Source organism: Delphinapterus leucas, chromosome 1, assembly GCF_059928025.1.
Source record: "Delphinapterus leucas isolate spDelLeu-1000000601 "Yukka" chromosome 1, BTC_Dleu_Yukka2, whole genome shotgun sequence".
In the NCBI taxonomy this organism is placed as follows: domain Eukaryota; kingdom Metazoa; phylum Chordata; class Mammalia; order Artiodactyla; family Monodontidae; genus Delphinapterus; species Delphinapterus leucas.
Window position 1 is genome coordinate 137,099,671 of NC_143129.1, and position 19,081 is coordinate 137,118,751.

The 19,081-nt window shown below is 34.8% G+C and overlaps 1 protein-coding gene across 3 annotated transcripts in view; it reads left to right on the plus strand.

The window, feature by feature from the left end:
- Positions 1-19,081, plus strand: part of DOCK7 (dedicator of cytokinesis 7) — a 212,821-nt gene that overhangs the window by 82,165 nt on the left and 111,575 nt on the right. For all 3 annotated transcript variants that reach the window (XM_022581248.3, XM_022581251.3, XM_089921600.1), the window contains exons 15-18: positions 6,671-6,788; positions 10,012-10,082; positions 13,864-14,002; positions 14,949-15,050. In XM_022581248.3, coding sequence (XP_022436956.2) covers positions 6,671-6,788; positions 10,012-10,082; positions 13,864-14,002; positions 14,949-15,050 — 430 coding nt within the window. The remainder of the gene's footprint in view (positions 1-6,670; positions 6,789-10,011; positions 10,083-13,863; positions 14,003-14,948; positions 15,051-19,081) is intronic.

The following is a 19,081-nucleotide window of genomic DNA, read 5'->3' on the forward strand; positions in this document are numbered from 1 at the left end:
AAGAAAAACAAAATATTTTTCCTTATTCTTCATTTTCATCTTACATTTACCACTGGTACATGTTATGGAATTATAGAAGTGTATGTTGAACTAATGAAGAAATTTGAATTTCCTCCCTCTTTTTAAAAGAGATATGTTAGTGTTGTGATCATTGGTCCTGAAGGGCATATTTCGAAACTTCTCCTAACTAAACTGTCTACTTTTCTGGCTTAAAACTATTGACCCTGATATTTCATCCATTTTCTAGTTGAGGGGGAATGGAGATGGGCCAGCTTCTTGTCTCTATTGTACTATAAGCTGTTCATTGGTAAGATCTATATCTGTTTTAAATTTATATCCTGTATAGCACTTTAGTACAATGCCTAACATGCTGGAGAAACCATACATTTTTATTGAATGAGTAAGATAATGATAGAGTCTTAACATGGGAGTTTTTCAAACACAAAATTTGCATATAATAGATACACCTTTTTGATATAGGAGGTTCTTTTCAGAGAAAGGAATTTGAAAAGTAGTCCCTCCCAGTGCATGAAAGTAACTGGACACTAATACCAAAGAAAGGCTGTGTGAAGGAATTTCCTTCTATTTGGTTACTCTGCTGGAGTATTGACACTTTTTGCACAATTTATCTATTTCCTCACATGTAACACAAAAAGATAGATTAGAGGCAGTGGTTGCATATTCTTGGTTTATAGTATATTGTCTCTGGGTAGAAATATCTGGATAATTTTTTTTCTTACCATAGTTTGACATGTTATTTAATATAATTAAAATAAATAATTTGCCTAATTATAAGCTGTGGAAGAGTGTCAACATGGGAAATGTAATGAAAGTAGTAATTTTGTAAATGATTTTTACATCTACCTTTTAATGCCCCCTGTCTGAGTACACATTGTTAAAGGCAGAATCTAATCTTTGCTTGAACTTGTGCCTGTTTAAATAGAACTCTGATAAGATGTAACCAGTAATGTTATAAAAACTTAAAATTTTTATGCCAAAGAAAATAAGAAACTAAGCAAAATTAAGACCTAATTTAAGAATTCCTAGTTTCAAAGAACTAATATACAAAATTTCTTAGCTGCTTAGAATTTTAGGACATTTGGGAGCTTTGTTTAAATTCCAAGCAAAGCAAAGTCCCTTATCCTCCCCCAGGTTGTGCAATCTTATGGAGATTTGAGTTCCAAATAAAACACAAGGCATTTGGGGTCTGTTGAATATAGTATCACTAGTAATTTCTTCCTTTTAAACTGTGGTCATTTGTTTTTGAATTAATATATTCGGTAGAAAGATTCTAAAAGTAACTGAGAAAAGCATATTTATAAATAGAAATATTTATAGTAACTAAAGAATAATGCCAGAGTAATATCAATACGTTAGCTCCCTTTTCCTCTCTTTGTCCAGAACAGCACTGTCCAATGGAAATATAGTGTGAGCTATATGTGTAAAAAACTGAAAAGAAACAAGTGAAATTAATTTTAATAGTATGTTTTGTTTAATCCAAATCTAGTATGTATTTTATACTTTCAGGATATCTCAGTTAGAACAGGTACACATCAAGTACTCTGTAGTCTCACTAGACCATATTATTGGACAGCAGAGGTCCAGAAGATGAGTGACTTTCGAAGGAATCATTTTGTTTATCTTAGCTTTTTTCTCATGTTCACTATTAATAAATGTTAATTTGTTATGTTGAAAGTATTTATCGTGGAAACTCAGATATTTGAAAAACCTATAAAAAATAAAAATCCTGACTCTTGCCTATTAACATTTTGGGGTCTATCGTACCAGTTCCCTTGGATGACTACCTAAATGTAATTTTTTTTTTTAACACAAATGGGAGTGCGTTATATATAGCTTGTGTTATATATATAAATTGATTCAAGACCATAACATTTTAAAGTTTACTTTCATATGAGTGCCTGTACCATATCCTTTTAAATGGCTACACAATCTTTTATTATATGGATGCACCTTAATTTAATCATCTGCCTGTCAATGATCATTTCAGTTGCTTGTAATTTTTTGATTACAAACAATATGCATAGAAAAGGTGTTTATATTTGTGTAAAAATATTTTCATATGATAAGTTCATAGATGTTAACTTTCAAAGTAGATTTCTCTTGTCAGATTATCCTTTAAAAGAATTGTGCCAATTTATATCCCTACCAAGAGTATATGAGAGTTCCTCTTTTCCCATGAATTTTTACCAATGCTTTAAATTGACAAAAACAAAAAATATTGATAAACCTAGTCGGCACATATATCTAGTTTATTTTGCTGTCTGTCTTGCTCTCTTTGTGAATTACCTGAGAATTATCTGAGTCTCCCTCCCCCCCTCAAACTCCCCACCCCTTTTTTGTTTGTCTCTTTCTGAATAATTTTAGGAATTATTCACATGTGATGGATACTAACTCTTTGTCATGTGTGTAGCAAACAGTGTTCTTCCAATTTGTCCTTTGTCTTCCACTTGTGTTTATGGTATCCCCTGCTCTGTAGAGGCTTTAAAATTTGTCTTTTATGATTTTTTGTGGCTCATGCTCAGAAATGCCTTCGTCACCTATAAAATATGGTCTCTTTAAAGGTTTTCTAGTACTTGTATGGTTTTATTTTTATTATTTAAAACTTTGATTTAATCTGGAATTTATTTTGAGGAAGTGGTGAAATATGAATTCAGCCTTAAAAAAGGTCAGTCAGCTATCTCAGCAACTCAACACTTTTCATTGATCTACCTTCTCTCTGCTGATTTAAAATTCCTCTGAAGGAGTATTATAAATGCACGGTAAAGACTTACTGGGTTTATGTGGAAATTTATTAGTGGAGTTAGCAGTCAAATGAAAAAGAGTCTAGGCTAAATGCATGCCTTTCACCTTCATAGACAAGTTGAATTTAAAATTGTATTGCTTATATTAGAAATCAAGCATAGCTTAATGTTCAGTTAATTCGCATTTCATATGAAAATTCAAACTCCAGAAGAGTTAAGTAACTAAAATATTATGTGAGTTCTGTACTATTCATTCATTCATTCAATCAATCATTTATTCATATGAGGAACTATTCTAGGCATTGGAAATATAGCAGTTAACTAGATTCGTAAGGTCCTTGCCCTCATGGAATTTGGGCTTTATTTAAGGAGATACATAAACAAGAAATAATGTACAAACAAACAAGATAATTTAGGATTATCTTAAGCAGATTATTTAAGAGTTGTGAATGGGATAACAAAGTGATGTTATGTGGGGAGGTAAAGTGAGGCTTTCTAAGACTCGAAAGATGGGAAGGGGCCAGTTATGTCCATATCCACAAAGCTAAAACAGTAGTAATCCAAATGCAGAAATTGAGGGGTGGGGGAAGGCATGATGTGTTTTGCTTTTCTGTGTGTTTTGCATGTCTATCGTACTTGAAAATTTCTCACTGAAATTTATGGGCAGATTCTTTAGTTTCAAGTCCTCTTGTGGGCCCCAGTGACATTCTATGTTCATAGCATTTATCATACTGCAAGTATGCCTGTCTTATTCTCCCTCCAGACTGTGAGTTCTATGAAGTCAAGAACTTTGTCTTTTATCTCTATATTCTCAGTATCTAGTATACTGCATACTCAATAAATGTCACAATGAGGCATTATAAACATAATAAAGGCCGATCTGTTATCATGTGCTTTGGATCCTGTTCTCTCCCACCATTTCAGGAATCATTACATTCTTGTTCTAGTGTATGCAAACTCTGTCTCAACTAAATTCTTTTCATTAGGATTTAATCAAACTTAAACCTTTCCAATCTTAAAAAGCTTCCCAAATCCCTATGTTCTGTCTCCAACTATTGCATTATCTTTCTCCCATTCTCAGCTACACTCTTCAGAATTTCACTTATTTCATTTTCTTACCTCCTACTTACTCTTTAAACCTACTTTTGTCTGTTTTCAGCCTGAGATTTCCAGTGACTTTGAAGTTGCTAAATTCAGTTGACATTTTTCATTTCTTACCTTATTTGGTCTGTGAATAGCATTTGACACTTAACTCATAATTCTGCTTGTAATTTCTTCCTTGGGCTTCCTTGCCACTGTACTTCCATGGTTTTCCTTCTGTTTCTTTGTGGGTGCCTTATCAGTCTTTGTAGGCTCATCCTCTTCTGGATGACCACATAATCTTCAAGTTCCTTAAGACTCCTTTGCTGGAATAATACACAATGAGAGTAATTAAGTGATATTTTAGTTCTCTCATAGTTGATGTCCTTGAGAATGGTTCTCAGCACAGGAAAAATGATATATAGGTGCAAGATAGAAAAGAATAAATAAAAACCTTGTATTCTTGAATTTGAATTTGGATTATCACTATGAACTCAGGATATATTTCATGTTAAAAGCATTTTCCCCTAACTCTTTCAACTTTAAAAGGCCTAGAAACAATGAATAACCCACAATGAGTGGCCTGGAGAAACATTACCCATTCAAAAACCCCAACTCCTTGGAGAAATGGCTGATTCCAGGTTTGGGAAGAAAGTGTACAAGAAGAGCCTGGAAGGTCTTCTCGTAACAGATAGTAAGAAGCCGTTAAAGACTATTATGACTGAATCAAAAGGAATCATGAGCCAGTTTGAATCGACCTTTTCACCTGCCAAAGACGGTACAATTTGAACACCAATAAAGATAATAACTGCAAAATATTGAAACCCGTTAATATGTTTGGTCCATGAGTTTATAAGTGATGCTGTAAAAAAAAGACAAAATTGATCCCTTTTAGAGGAATGTAATGTACCAACTGATTATTTTGAAAACTGGCAGCTAATGGAAAAGAATCAAGCATTTATTCTTGCCTCTCATATAATGGCTCACTGGCAAAGCAAATAGTAGATAAGGAAAAGTGCTCTTCATAGAGATATTCCAGCTGTTAAATAAAGAAGCGATGATAGAATAGCACCTTTTGGTAATCCTTAATGAGTTAATGGATTTAGGCATTGGTCATCATTGTCTACTAAGTGCACAAAAAATGAAACAACAACCATTTTCCTCCTGATAGGACACAGTACCATTTATGAAGTGATCTTGCCACCAAAATTTGACCAAAGCTCTAGATTCAACTCTCAATTCATAGAAAACACAGAGGAACATGTTAAATGTCACTACAGTGTGCAGTTAGTAAAATCCAGCCTCTGGAAAAATCTACACAAAAATATCAATAATTCTTCAACAAATATATTGCAAAGGGAGTAGATGAAAAGACTTCTCCATGATCAACTAAGTACCTGTCTGTTCCTCCCATAGCTTCTGCATACTTCTCTCACAACACAGCATTGTTTTGAAATGGTCTTGTTTATAGGTATTTCCGTGCCATTAGATGTGTGATATGTTTTACCTCTTTTTATCTTCTTGTTTTTAACTTTTGACATTTTAATAATAATGTGCCTTGGTGTGGGCCTCTTTGAGTTCATCTTATTTGGAACTCTCTGAATTTCCTGGATCTGGATGTCTCTTTCCTTCCTCAGATTAGAGAAGTTTTCAGCCATTATTTCTTCACAGTTTTCCGTAAGTAGGTTAATGCCACTATACATCCTGCCCTGCAACCTTTTTTTCATCCAACATGCTGGGTATCTCTTTCTGCATTAATAAATACTGCTGCATATTGTCATTTTTTGGGACTCTGAAATGTATTCTTCTTTTAATATATCTTAATTTAATTAATTAGTCCAGCACTGATGAACATGTTTCTTTATAATTATTTCCTAATATAAAAAATGTCATGCATTTCTTTGAACACACCCATTTGTACATATGTGCAGTTCTCTCCTTAGACTAGAGGTGGGTTTGTTGGGTCAAAGGGTATGTTCATTTAAAATTCCTATATTGCTCTACCACCTTCTAGAAAATTTAGACCTATTTTCATTGTCCTAGCAGTTGATGAGGAGGGTTTTATTATGCTTGAAGTCTTGTTCATCAGCTCTGAGCAAACACTAGTTTTCAGGTAAAGTAACTCTCAATCTTTTTTTCTTTTTTTTTTTTAAGCCCTCTCTTTTGGTGCCTTTCCTTGAATTATTTCTCATCTCTGTGTTGGCAGCAGGGACTATTAAAGCTGTGTAAGATGCAACTGGACATGAAGTCAAATAATTGTAGAGTAGTATGTGATTTTCTCATAGTAACTACCTAATACTGTTATACGTACCGTATTATCATATGTGTTTTTGAATAATAATGTAGAATATTATACCCCTTAAAACCTTGATCACATTTTTACAAAAAGCCTGATTTCTAAATGTCATCCTATGTATATCTGCTTGGAGAAACTAAGATAATATTAGAACTGTCTTTTAACTTCTTAATAATGTTTCTGTTCATACTTGTTTATTTCCCAGTAGCCTCTTCTAGAGGAAAGAACATGCATTTTTAAGTCTGACTGAACTGTATTCTCATTTCGGCTTTGCCACTTATTTGATTGTATGTGAAAATCTCTTAACTTTTCTGGGCCTCAGTTCATCTGCAAAAGGGGGGTATATTTGATTGCTCTCTGTTTGAATGACTGCTCTAAGGATCAAATCAAACATTGTATGTGAAAATAGCATAATGTCTAGCAAATGCTAATAATTCAATATTTGTTCATCTGTTTCTTTTGTGGTGTGTAGTAGTGATACATAGTGTTTTTAGATATGTATTCACTATCATGTATACTATTGCCTTCACAGAAACCTTCTCTACATATACCCTCAGAGTCTCAATTTTGCCAACCGTCAAGGTTCTGCCAGAAATATAACAGTTAAAGTCCAGTTTATGTATGGGGAGGATCCTAGCAATGCCATGCCGGTAAGAAATGTTCTTTACATTTCCTATTCTTCATATACGGTTCAAATAGACCTTTTTTGGGGCAGGGAAGGTAATCACTTGGTTGGCAGCTCTGAACTGGAAATGAATGTGATCTTGCAAACAGAATTTCTGACTTCATTACTTCCTGTACAGGTAGTAATGAGTTTATTTGAAGTCTTATTTATTGAGGACTTGGTATATGCTAGGCACTCCCAGTGATACAAAGATGAATAAGACATAATCTAGAGGATATTCAGAATACATAAAATTTTAAAATAATGAACTTCAGAAGAGGGCCAGATCAGAATTACCTAGGGTACTCTTAACAGAGCAGATACCTCTTCTCTACTCTTCCATCTGTGATCCTGATTCCCCGCCTTTAGAATGAAAGGCCAGGTAAGGGAGGTGGAAAGTGGTGGGTAGTATTATGGGGTTGTGGTATAGTTTGAAAATGCCCCCCAGGTGATTCTAATTTGCATGGTTCTTACCATCTTTGTTGAGGAACTCTGGCAGTAGTTCTTAACTTTGGCTGCATTTTACACTCACTTGGGGAGCTTTTAAAAATACCAATGCCCAGACAATCCCATTCCAATTACATTATAATCTCTGGGGTGGGATACCAGGCAGATATCAGTATTTTTAAATCTCCCCAAGGGATTACATTTTGCAGCCAATATTGATAACCAGGGTATGTGCTAATTATTAGAAGATTGGCAGTATAGGGTTTCAAAGGTATAGGTGTTCAGAGGAAGGAGAGAATGCCTCAAAGGTGGTTAAAATGTTCATAGCAGTGGATCTGTCTAGACTGTGGGGAAAGGAGAGCAATTCAAGTTGGAGAATGTCCTTCAACAGAGGTAGAGTGGTGAGTTGCCAGTGAGCCAGAGCAATGCAAGATAAGTCAGGAATAGTAGATTGAGACTAGATTGGGGAGGTTCTTGACTGCCCACATTGTCATTTAGGATTTGTGGGACACTAGTAAATTCAGGTTCCATGAAAGTAGGTTTTCAATTTACGGAGTAGGAGCACATCTATCACTGTAGATGTTCAACCTCTGAAAGAACCCTAGTGGAATGAAAATGCGCTAAGAACAGGTGCACTGTTTACAGAGTTTTATTTTAGCCTTCTATGGCAGTCATTTGAATCAAGTTCTTTTGATTTTCTACAATACTTGCTAAGAAAACTATATATTTTCCTTTCCACTGTAGCCTCAGTTTCATCAACATTTATAGATCTTGATAGCAGCAAGCACAAATTATTCATCTTTGTATTCTTCTATGGCAGCTGTTCCAGATCCTTGCATGTAATACATGCTGAATAAATATTTGTTCAATAAATGTAGAATTTATTTTTGAGGTTTGGAATGAGCATTTCATGCTTTTTACTAGCTCTTCATGTTTGCCGAAGGAATGAATGTACTAATCATAGTCAATGAAAAGATGCTGGATTGTGAAAATAGATGGCTCTGTTATCCTATATGTGAATGGCCATATGAATTTGAGCTTATGACAAATGTAGTATATGTAAAATAATTTGTTTCTATTTTTTGCCTAACAAACTCTTCCTTGTCTTAGCATACATATAGCCTCCTCTACAGAGCCCCAGCTGCGTCCAGCCACATCGGCAGTTATACCACTCCTTCATTTGGTGCTACCTTAGTGTCTTCTCACTTTTTTTATGGGCTGTTTCATTTTATGGTTATATGCTTGTTTCTTTATCTCAACCACTAGACTGTGAGCTCCTTGAGGGCAAGGACCATGTCTTACTCATATCTGTATCTTGCCTATCATAGTGCTTGGCATAATTGATGCTCAGTCTATGTTGATGAATGATTAAAAATACATGTTAAATGGTCAAAGGAACACTTTTCACTTTATGTCATTGCATGTTATGAAAATAAGTTACTTTTTGAAAAACAATAGCTTCTCAGAGGGAAAAAACGGTACTGCATTCCTTTCTCTTGTGTATTATTAGTGATATGAAAATATAATGCTTTTATGTTTATGTGAGTGCCTGGTTTGAAATAGTGTATAAACACAGACACATTATATTTGCTTATTTTTTTTTAAAAATGAAGACTGTCCAAATGAATCTTAAGATAATTTTTTGATCATACAATGTTGATATGATAAAATCATAAACTTCATAATTTTGGCACTGGAACAGCATTTTTATAAAAACATAGTAAGGTAGTCTTAGAAATTGATGAAATTAGACATATACAGGAGAGTCATAATTATTATACTTTTGCATACCCTTAAAATAAAAGGACCTGCTTGAAATGTTGCAAAAAGAAACACAGATATCTGTTACGTTCTTTTTATTTAAGGATGGTGCAACTTAACCCCTTTGTATAAGGAGTAAACTTTGAGTTGTTTTACCAGTTGTGTGATAGAAGTGTGATGACATGTCCACATACCTATTCATGCATGTGTAGAGATGACTGGCCAGACTTAGAAGTTTAATCTATGACTACATAACATTGTAAGCCTGTCACATAGTAATCATAGCTATGACCTTGACATCATTAAGCCATTTATGTAATCTGCTGCCCTAATTAACCGTAGTATTGCTTGGTAGAATTCGAGAGGCAGATATACAAGACTGAATTATTTTACCTCTAAACCTTCTCCAAAGTATTGTAGTAGTAGTGTATTTTTTTTTAATGTGGTGGATTTGAAAAAAAACACATAAGTAAGAATATAAGAATGGAGCTCCTCTTCCATTGTAGAGTAGCTTGCAGGGAGTACTGGAATTTAAAGGGTACATAGCTTGACCTAAATTAGGGTATTTTAATATCATTTATAAATAATTTATATTTGACGTTCAGAATGACTGTTGTTTTAGTGGAGAATCCACCAATTTATATAGTAGATATATGCCACCATTCTAGGATCATATTTCTTATGTAAATTCCAAATGATGTGCTACATCTAGATTTTAAAATGAATTCTTTACCTTCTTTAAGAAAAAGGAAAGAAATGTACCTTATTGCCCAATAGATATAAATATAATGGATAGAAACTTTTTGAATGTTTGAATGTCAGATGGGTCTATAGTTGAAAAGAAATTTACAGTTAAGCAATTGAACGTATAGGCACATTGTTCTTCATTGGGCTTATTTTGCCCATTGTTCTCAGTTATTAAATCAGACAAATTCTTACATAGATTTGAAACATCCAGCATTTATTACAACAAAGTTTCAACATGCTGTTATTTGTTACAGGTAATCTTTGGTAAATCTAGCTGTTCAGAATTTTCAAAGGAAGCCTATACAGCCGTAGTATATCATAACAGGTACTGAATTCAAATATTTCTTTCAAAGTTTCTCACTTCTCAGTGGCATTGTTAGCACTCACGTTAGTGTGTTTACCAAATGCTTTGCTGCACTGGATGTGCAAATTCAAGACAGCTGACATCAAAGTTATAATTTTCAACCTGTAGATGCACATTCTCTCTGTAGACATCTCAAATATAAGACTTTATGCACAAAACATCTTTTCTGTCAAATTCTCTGATCCTTTCATTTTTATTATATTGTTATTGATTATCATTATGGCCTCTGGTCCTTTGGTCTTTCCCTGTTATTTTCACCTGACACTTTGTAGTTTTACTTAACTCTTTACTAAGCTTGCACTCATTAGTCAGTTAAATTGGTGCAACATCCAATAAATCTTCGACTCAGTGACTTTCCCTTTTACTTCTTTGGGAATTGATTGTTAACTCTGGATAACCTTTAACTTCTGCTTTTTTCCCCTCCTCCTCTTCCTCCTGCCCTCCCTCCCCATCCCCCTCCTTCACCTCCCTCTCCCCCTTCTTTTGTTTTGATTATCGAATGCTATTGGAGAAAAAACACAAAATTGTGCCAATCAGGGCTGCCACAAATTGACATTATTTTATCATATGATGGGGCTACAGTAATTTATTTTATCGCATTTTATCTTCTTTTGGCCCCTCTGTTCTTTGGTAAATTTTTTTGTCGTCACTTTTTTACCTTCTCTCCCATTTGGCAGTAGCTATTTTAAGCTTTTCTTCCCCTTTCTCTAGCTCCTACTTCTTTTCTGTTTGCTTTAACTCTCGTGTTCCTACTTTATGAAGTTGATTGAGACCATCTAACTTGAGATCTATCAACTTCTGTGCTCTTCACCTCAAATTGTCTCCATGCAAATCTGCCTTTCCTCTGTTTCAAAGGTGGTAATGGCGCACAGCTTCCTCAGTGTGGATCTTTTCATCTCTCCTCTCAAAACGATCTTATCCAGGCTCTTCAGAATGTGACTCCATCAGTTATTCCTTTTCTTGCATCATCAGTCTTCTGTGTTTCATTGGCTCCGTCTCTTATTGCCACAAAATTTGTTTTCTATACTTAAAAAAAAGTCTTTCTTCAGTGCTGTTGTGTAGCATGGTTTTTCCTTACCCTCCTTAAAACTTTTCTTTCTCACGTTTATTTTATGACCCTCTCTTGGTTTCCTTTTATCCCTTTGAACACTTCTTTTTAATAGTAATTATTCTAATTTTTCTTTTTCTTTAAAACATAGGCCTTCCACACAAAATACGAAAGTTTTGCCTTTATCCTTCTTTTTCTATAATATCCTCTCCCTAAATAATCTTATATGTATTTCCAGAGTTACATTCAATGAAAATACTACTACTTTTACATTTATGTGGATTGTTCGCACTGTTTATTTTCTCTCATAACCTTCTTTCTGAGATACAGATGTGTATTTTCAGTGGTCTTTTAGGCGTATTCATTCGAGTGCCTGCTGCCTTCTCAATTTCCATGTATTTGTTGTTGACTCTCTTCCTAAGCCAATCGCTGTCTGACTATTTTTATTAATCGTACTACGATTTTTCGAGTTGCTCTGACTCAAAATGTAAGACATTCTTGCCTTCCTTCTTATTTTGTCTAATATACAATCATCTTTTACATCTTGATGATTGTATTTCTGCCTCATTACCAAGCATATCTTGTGCTGTCCTGTTTCTGGGCCTTTCTTGGATCTTTTTTCTGTTGTAATACTGGTTCCCTCTAATTGAACTCCTACTCATACTTTAAGGTCCATATCATATATCTCTTCCTAAATGACAGTTCCCTGATCTAAAACTTGAAGTAATCAATTCAGCTCTGTTCTTGAAGCACTTAACCTTATATGCTGTACACTAGGGGTCGGCAAACTTTTCTAAAAAGGGCCAAATAGTATATATTTTAGGCCTTGTGTGCCATCTGGTCTCTTGCAACTACTCAACCTTGCTGTTGTAGTGCAAAAGTAGCCATGTACAGTAAATTGCAAATAAATGGGCATGGCTGTCTTCCAATAAAATTTTATTTATGGACCCTGAAATTTGAATTTCATTTAATATCTCAAGTGAAATATTCTTTTGAATTTTTTTAAGCACTTAAAAATATAAAAATCATTTTTAGTTTGTAGGCTATACAAATGAAGTAGTGGACTGGATTTGGCCTGTGGCCATAGTTTGCCAACCCCTGCTTTATAGCATAGCTATTGATATATGTGTGTCTTACTTATATTTCTACTGAATTATATATTTTTGAGGGTTATTTTTCTTATGTTCATCTTTAAAACCACCACAAAAGTAACACAGTGCTTAGCCTAATGGTGGGTAATTAAAAATACTTGTTGATGAATAACTCGTAGATGTTTAATTTTCCATAAGAGCCTTTACATAATATGATTTCAGGAAAGAAATGAACTAAAGCACTAGAAGCCAGAAAAGATATTTATAAAGAAGGTTGTATTTTCTAAAAGTATCTCAGTTTGTGGCTAGGTCTTTATTTTGTTGCTCTTAGCATTAGTAGAATTAAAATGATACAGTCTAACATTACTAGTAAATTCAACTTTCTCGTAATTCAGTGGTGATTAGTGAGATCAGTAATAAGATCTATAGCATCTTTTATTCACCAAAGTCATCAAATTCTCAGATGTCTAGCATTAGCTACCTTTCTTACGGGTATTAAAAGCCTTATGCCACTTAATTTTTCTGTGATCAGATCTACACCTGTTAGCATTTTTGAGGCTTATTTGAGATGGAAGAATATTTGACATATTTAGCATCAGAGAAAAATCCCTAACTGGTGGGATGGGCTTCACTTTAAAGGTAGTCGGAACTATATGGTTTGGATGTATTTTCATTGAATACAACAGAGAGATACTAACTGAATATGGAAGATGGGGATGCTAAGGTTCTATCCCTTTTAGGTCTATATCATAAATAGCAGCCATGCTATCTTATAAAAATGCTCTTAGGGCCCACTCTCAATGAATATTGAGATGCAAGTGCCATTGGTTTGATCAAATATGATATTTGTTGTATTCCTTAGTAGCTGGGAGCCCTTCTAAACGGTGGGGAACATTGCAATTTGTGGGGATTCCCTGATTTTTTCTTTTCTTTTTTCTCTTTTCCTTGTCCTTTTTTTTTTGTAAAGCTGTCAGTCAATACACAACTGTCCATGTTTAGGTAACATTTATTTCTTTAGCAATGGAATGATAGATATAAGACATTGCATAGAGAGCCCATCTTGATACCAAGTTGTCTAAAAATTCCTTTTTTCTTTCTTTCTTTCTTTTTTTTTTTTAACAAAAGGATAATACAATTTAGTCTTACTATGAAGCTGTACTCCTATAACAGAAAAATGTTTTCCTATGGTATGGTTATAAGATATACACTTATAAAAGCTCATTATTTTTTTTCTGTGTAATATGTATCCAAATTGGTTTATAAATATAGAAAGCCTTGCCCTAGTCTCTTCTCTTATACAGTTTCCAATCTAATGAAGATTTCAGCATCAAGGTGGTGATTATTAATGAATTTTCAAATAGTAGGATTACTCAACCCATTAATAAAAATGGGATGAGAAATTTCAGAAACAGTGGCAGCTCCCTCATCTGGAAGTAGGGGTTAGTTACTTAAGAGCTTGGAAATAAAAATATTTTGGACTAGAAGAAAAATTAAGCATGAATCCTGAAATTAATTTTAAAATTACTCAAACATACAAATGCAATAATTGTTTATTTTGAACACATTACTGACTATTGATGTTTTGTTTTGTTTTTGTATGAAGGTCTCCTGATTTTCATGAAGAAATCAAGGTTAAACTCCCTGCTACTTTAACTGACCATCATCACTTGCTTTTTACTTTTTATCATGTTAGTTGTCAACAAAAACAAAATACTCCTCTTGAAACTCCTGTTGGATACACGGTAAGTATATTTTGTTAAATATTTAGCCCTTTGATCTTAAATATAATTAACAATATTTAAGATAATTGGTGTTCATTATTATTTGAGTATTCCTTATCTGATTCCCCATGTTCATTAGGAAGGGTCATCATAACAAGAAAATTCTCAATATAGTTAACCAGTGTCATTAATTAACTAACTAACATGTGTAAACACTTAGGTGTTGGTCCTGATTATTGTATATTTACCCAACAGTACTGTGTAAATGTAACAGTTTTAAGGGTTCTTTGGAAGAAAATGGTTTGAACGTAAAATGATTAAAAGAGACCCTTGGTAATTAAAACCCTTTTTAATTGTCTTAATTAAAGCAATTAAAACACCTGAGTATTTTTTGAAAATCATTACTATTGAATTACAAAAGTAAACCTAAGATGAATACATCAGTGTGCTACCACAATTTTGTCAGAAAGGCATGCCTTCACCTAAAAGAGAAAAACTAACATTTGATACATATCTTTTGTCTTCAGCTTATGACATGAATTTTTGCTAAATGTAAGAAAATAAGTTTATGTCATACTTCTTAGTTTTGTTTCCAACATTCTTATCTAATCAAATCTTTCTTTCCCTATTTACATTGACACTATTACCCCAGTTTAAAATTGATTCACTTTGTGGCCTTTTCTACTTTCTATTACCAACTTTCCCTTGGATAATGAGGACCTGCTATAGATTTAAGTATTGCATAGTTAGTTGGTAATGTTTTGGGGATCCTCCTTAAATATTGTTGGGGAAACTTCTTTAGAGGAATTATGAAAACCTATTATTATTACCTGATAATTAAATCCCCTTGGTGTTTAGTGATGTGAAACGAATTTGGCTCATACCAAGTTCTTAAAACAGATTTTCCAAGTAATTACTTTTATAACAAACATATTTAAATTAATATTGTTTCCTTTTTATTTAAAAGTGGATACCGATGCTTCAGAATGGACGATTAAAGACTGGGCAGTTTTGCCTACCGGTCTCACTGGAAAAACCGCCACAGGCTTATTCTGTACTGTCTCCTGAGGTCAGTTTCTCTCACATTGAAATTCTCCAGTTTGAATGAAATGGGCTTTTCATTACAAAGATAGTTTTCTCAAACTTGCTGTTTCTTCTCTCTCTAAGTATGTATATAGTGAAGTAATAATATTATTTTCCAAGGGACATTAGCGGCTTTGATGATGACATATGTGACTTGAAAGAAACAAAAACATTGGGAAAATCTCAATCAAGAATCAGTAGCCACTGTTCAAAAACCAAAGTGCCTTTTGAGAGAACGGTTACATGATGATTACCAATGTCTCTTAATGCTTTGACTACAATTGTTTGTAACCATTAATCTGAAATGTGTCTTGTGAATGTTCTCCTGGTGGCATTTATTTTTCATTATAGAACTTTAAAAGTTTTCACAAATAAATTTATATTGTTTTTAATTAAAAAAAAAAAAGGCAATGTAAGGCTACTGCTCTGACCTCCTTTCTCACCATTCTCTGTCACTCTGCCCTGACTATATAGCACAGCGCCTTTGTTGTTCCTCATACATGAATAGCACATTCCCCTCTCAGGCCGTTTGTACTTTCCTTTGCTGGCAATGCTCTATCACAAGACCTGCTTCTTATTTACTCAAATATCCCCTCTTCAGATAAGTCATCTATAATTACTTTGTTTTAAGCAACAGCCTCCACCGCTTTTTATCCCTTTGTTTATCCTCATAATACTTATCACTGGGACTTCCCTGGCAGTCCAGTGGTTAAGACTCTGCACTTCCACTGCAGGGGCTTGGGTTTAATCCCTGGTCAGGAACTAAGATCCCACATGCCGTGGGGCGCAGCCAAAAAAAAAAAAACTTACCACTGACTTTATAGTTCATATATCTTTGTTTATCTGTTTATTGTCTACAGAGTATAAGCTCCATGAGGTTAAGGACTTTGTCTTTCTTATGCATTGCTGTATCTACCAGTGCTTAGAATAGTGCTTGGCTCATAGTAGACAGTTAATGAATATTTATCAAATGAATGAATAAAGACTGTAGGAAAGAAATAGGACAGAACCCCCCCCAACCCCCAAATCTTTCATTCAGTTTTCCAGGAACATATCTTTTCAGTAAAATAAATTAGTCTTCTGTCAGGGTAGCATCGTATTTCAAAAGGAAATTTTTTTTTTTTTTTTTGTGGTACGCGGGCCTCTCACTGTTGTGGCCTTTCCCGTTGAGGAGCACAGGCTCCGGACGCACAGGCTCAGCGGCCATGGCTCACGGGCCCACCCGCTCCGCAGCATGTGGGATCTTCCTGCACCGGGGCACGAACCCGTGTCCCCTGCATCGGCAGGTGGACTCTCAACCACTGCGCCACCAGGGAAACCCCCAAAAGGAAATATTTTAAAAGAAAATATAATTTTATGGAAGTTATGGATTTGTTCTTAATTGATTTGCAGATTCAATGTCAGATTTCTAAAGGGGGAGGCTGATGGTTTTCTTCTAGCTACAACGTGTATGTTCATATATAAAGAATATGGTGATAATTTGGATTTGACTATAGATACATAGTATGGCTGATTGATATGTGAGATTAAACCACCTGATAAAGTGCTTAAACTTTTGTATATTTTAATTACTATATTAAAAGAACAGTATATATTCTTAGCATCATTATTATATTTAAAGCATAGTATATATTAATTTTAGTGCTTAATTTAAAGCAAGTGAGAGATAAATATTTAAATATTTGACTTTTATAGGTCATTGCTTAATGCAATTTTGTATTCACTTTCCTGGTTGAGGTTGAGCTCTCTTTGATTCAGAAAGTCAGAGAACTTCTGATATGTGTTAACTTCAACAGTTCTTTGGACCTTAGAATATGAAGCTTGCCATATAATCACACTTAGGTACTGAGAAACTAATTTCTGTAACTAGTGAACTATTGCTTTATTATATTTCACTCAGTGGTAATTTTCAGTGATAAATGGATCATTTTCTTCTTAAAACTGGGTAAAAAGGAAGGTGAACCTTTGTTGGCTTTGTTACACCACATTTTCTTGGTTTTCTGGTGTTTCCCCTTTAAGTTTTCATGTTCTTTTCACTCTGAACCTGTAAGCACTCTTCCCAGGCAGGATCACTGACTGCAGTTCTGTGAACAGTACTCTCAGAGTGGTGTGGTATGTAACTTACAAGAGGACCAAGATGCTCCTGACTCCTACTGCTAGTTGATGAATCTTAAATCTGCATCTCTGCTCACTCATTTCTTGCCAGTTATTTGTCTGGTAAATTAAAAAGCCTAGTGATGTCTTTGCCAGGATGTTCTGTAGATATCTCAGACGTAAAATGTCCCTAACTGGACTCATTCTTGTTGAATACTGTTGGAACTTTATGGTGAGAGGAAAACCTTGGCCCCCAATATGCCTCAACAGAGTGATTCTAGTGAATTTATCTCAGTTCAGTGTCATCAGCTTTTCAGGATTAGTGTTTATTGGGCTCCAGGAAGCAGATTCATGCTTACAAGATTCATACAAGATTGACATATAGACTAGCATGGCAGTTTATCATCTCTATTTGCATAGGTGTGCAAAGATCAGCATATAGGATATTTTTGAACTTAACAGTGGTTACACCTGAGGATAGTTATACTTTTCAGTTTTTTGTTATTTTATTTAATAATATAATACACACTCATGAATCCACCACCCAACCAAGAGCTAAAACACTGACAATAGTTTACATCACTTATGTGCTCCTCCCTTATTCCATACTCTTCTTCCTTCTAACTACAAAAAGCTAGGCTTTAAAAAAAATTGTGGTAAAATATACATAACATAAAATTTACCATTTTAACTATTTTTAAGTGTACAGTTCTGTGGTATTAAGTACTTTCACATTGTTTTGAGAACTAGCCTCTTAAAACTACTTTTTTTTATTTCCAGCAAGAGCAAAAGTTTATTAAAAAGTTTATCTTCTTGGGCTTCCCTGGTGGCGCAGTGGTTGAGAGTCCGCCTGCCGATGCAGGGGACACGGGTTCGTGCCCCGGTCCGGGAAGATCCCACATGCCGCGGAGCGGCTGGGCCCGTGAGCCATGGCCGCTGAGCCTGCGCGTCCGGAGCCTGTGCTCCGCAACGGGAGAGGCCACAACAGTGAGAGGCCCGTGTACCGCAAAAAAAAAAAAAAAAAAGTGTATCTTCTTTAGAAATTTAACCAGAATATTCCATTCTGATTAATGGAGAATTTAGTGTATTACAAACATCAAAATATTAGGGGTAAATCAACACCTACCAAAATGTCTGGAATGGTGAATGGCCAGATGTGGTTGGAGGTTTCATGTACTGAACTTAAAAAAAAAAAATCTTCTGAGTTGGTTATACACCTGTATTTCCAATCATTTCTGGGAAGGTGGGGGCAGGGGGGTGAGCCAGGAATCAGATTTTGAGAATAAGAAACGTAGAGCTGCAAAGAGAGATGTTAACAAGCAAAGAAGTAAAATATTAGGGAGAAAAAAATGATTTAAAAAAAGTACTACAGAGTTGGGGTAAAATAAAACTGAGTATAAATGGTCTGTATGGTAAGGAAAAGAATTCCTTGGTGATCTCAGCCTATGTGGGTCAGAAATAAAGTGGGTGAGAGGCCGTTTATTTTGTTGACTGAGATACCCTCAGACCATTTTTCTGTAAGGTTTTTTTCCCATAGAATCTTCTATTTTTTAAATTTAATTTTATTATTTTTTTATACAGCAGGTTCTTATTGGTTATCTATTTTATACATATTAATGTATATATGTCAATCCCAATCTCCCAATCTCAGTCACCCCCCACCCCCACCCCCACCCCCCCAGTAAAACTACTTGTTTTTTCAAAAATAAATTTATTTATTTATTTTTGGCTGTGCTGGGTCTTCGTTGCTGTGCACGGGCTTTCTCTAGTTGCGGAGAGTGGAGGCTGCTCCTTCGTTGTGGTGCGCGCGCTTCTCATTGTGGTGGCTTCTCTTGTTGTGGAGCATGGGCTCTAGGCGCGCGGGCTTCTGTAGTTGTGGCGCGAGGTCTCAGTAGTTGTGGCTCACGGGCTCTAGAGCACAGG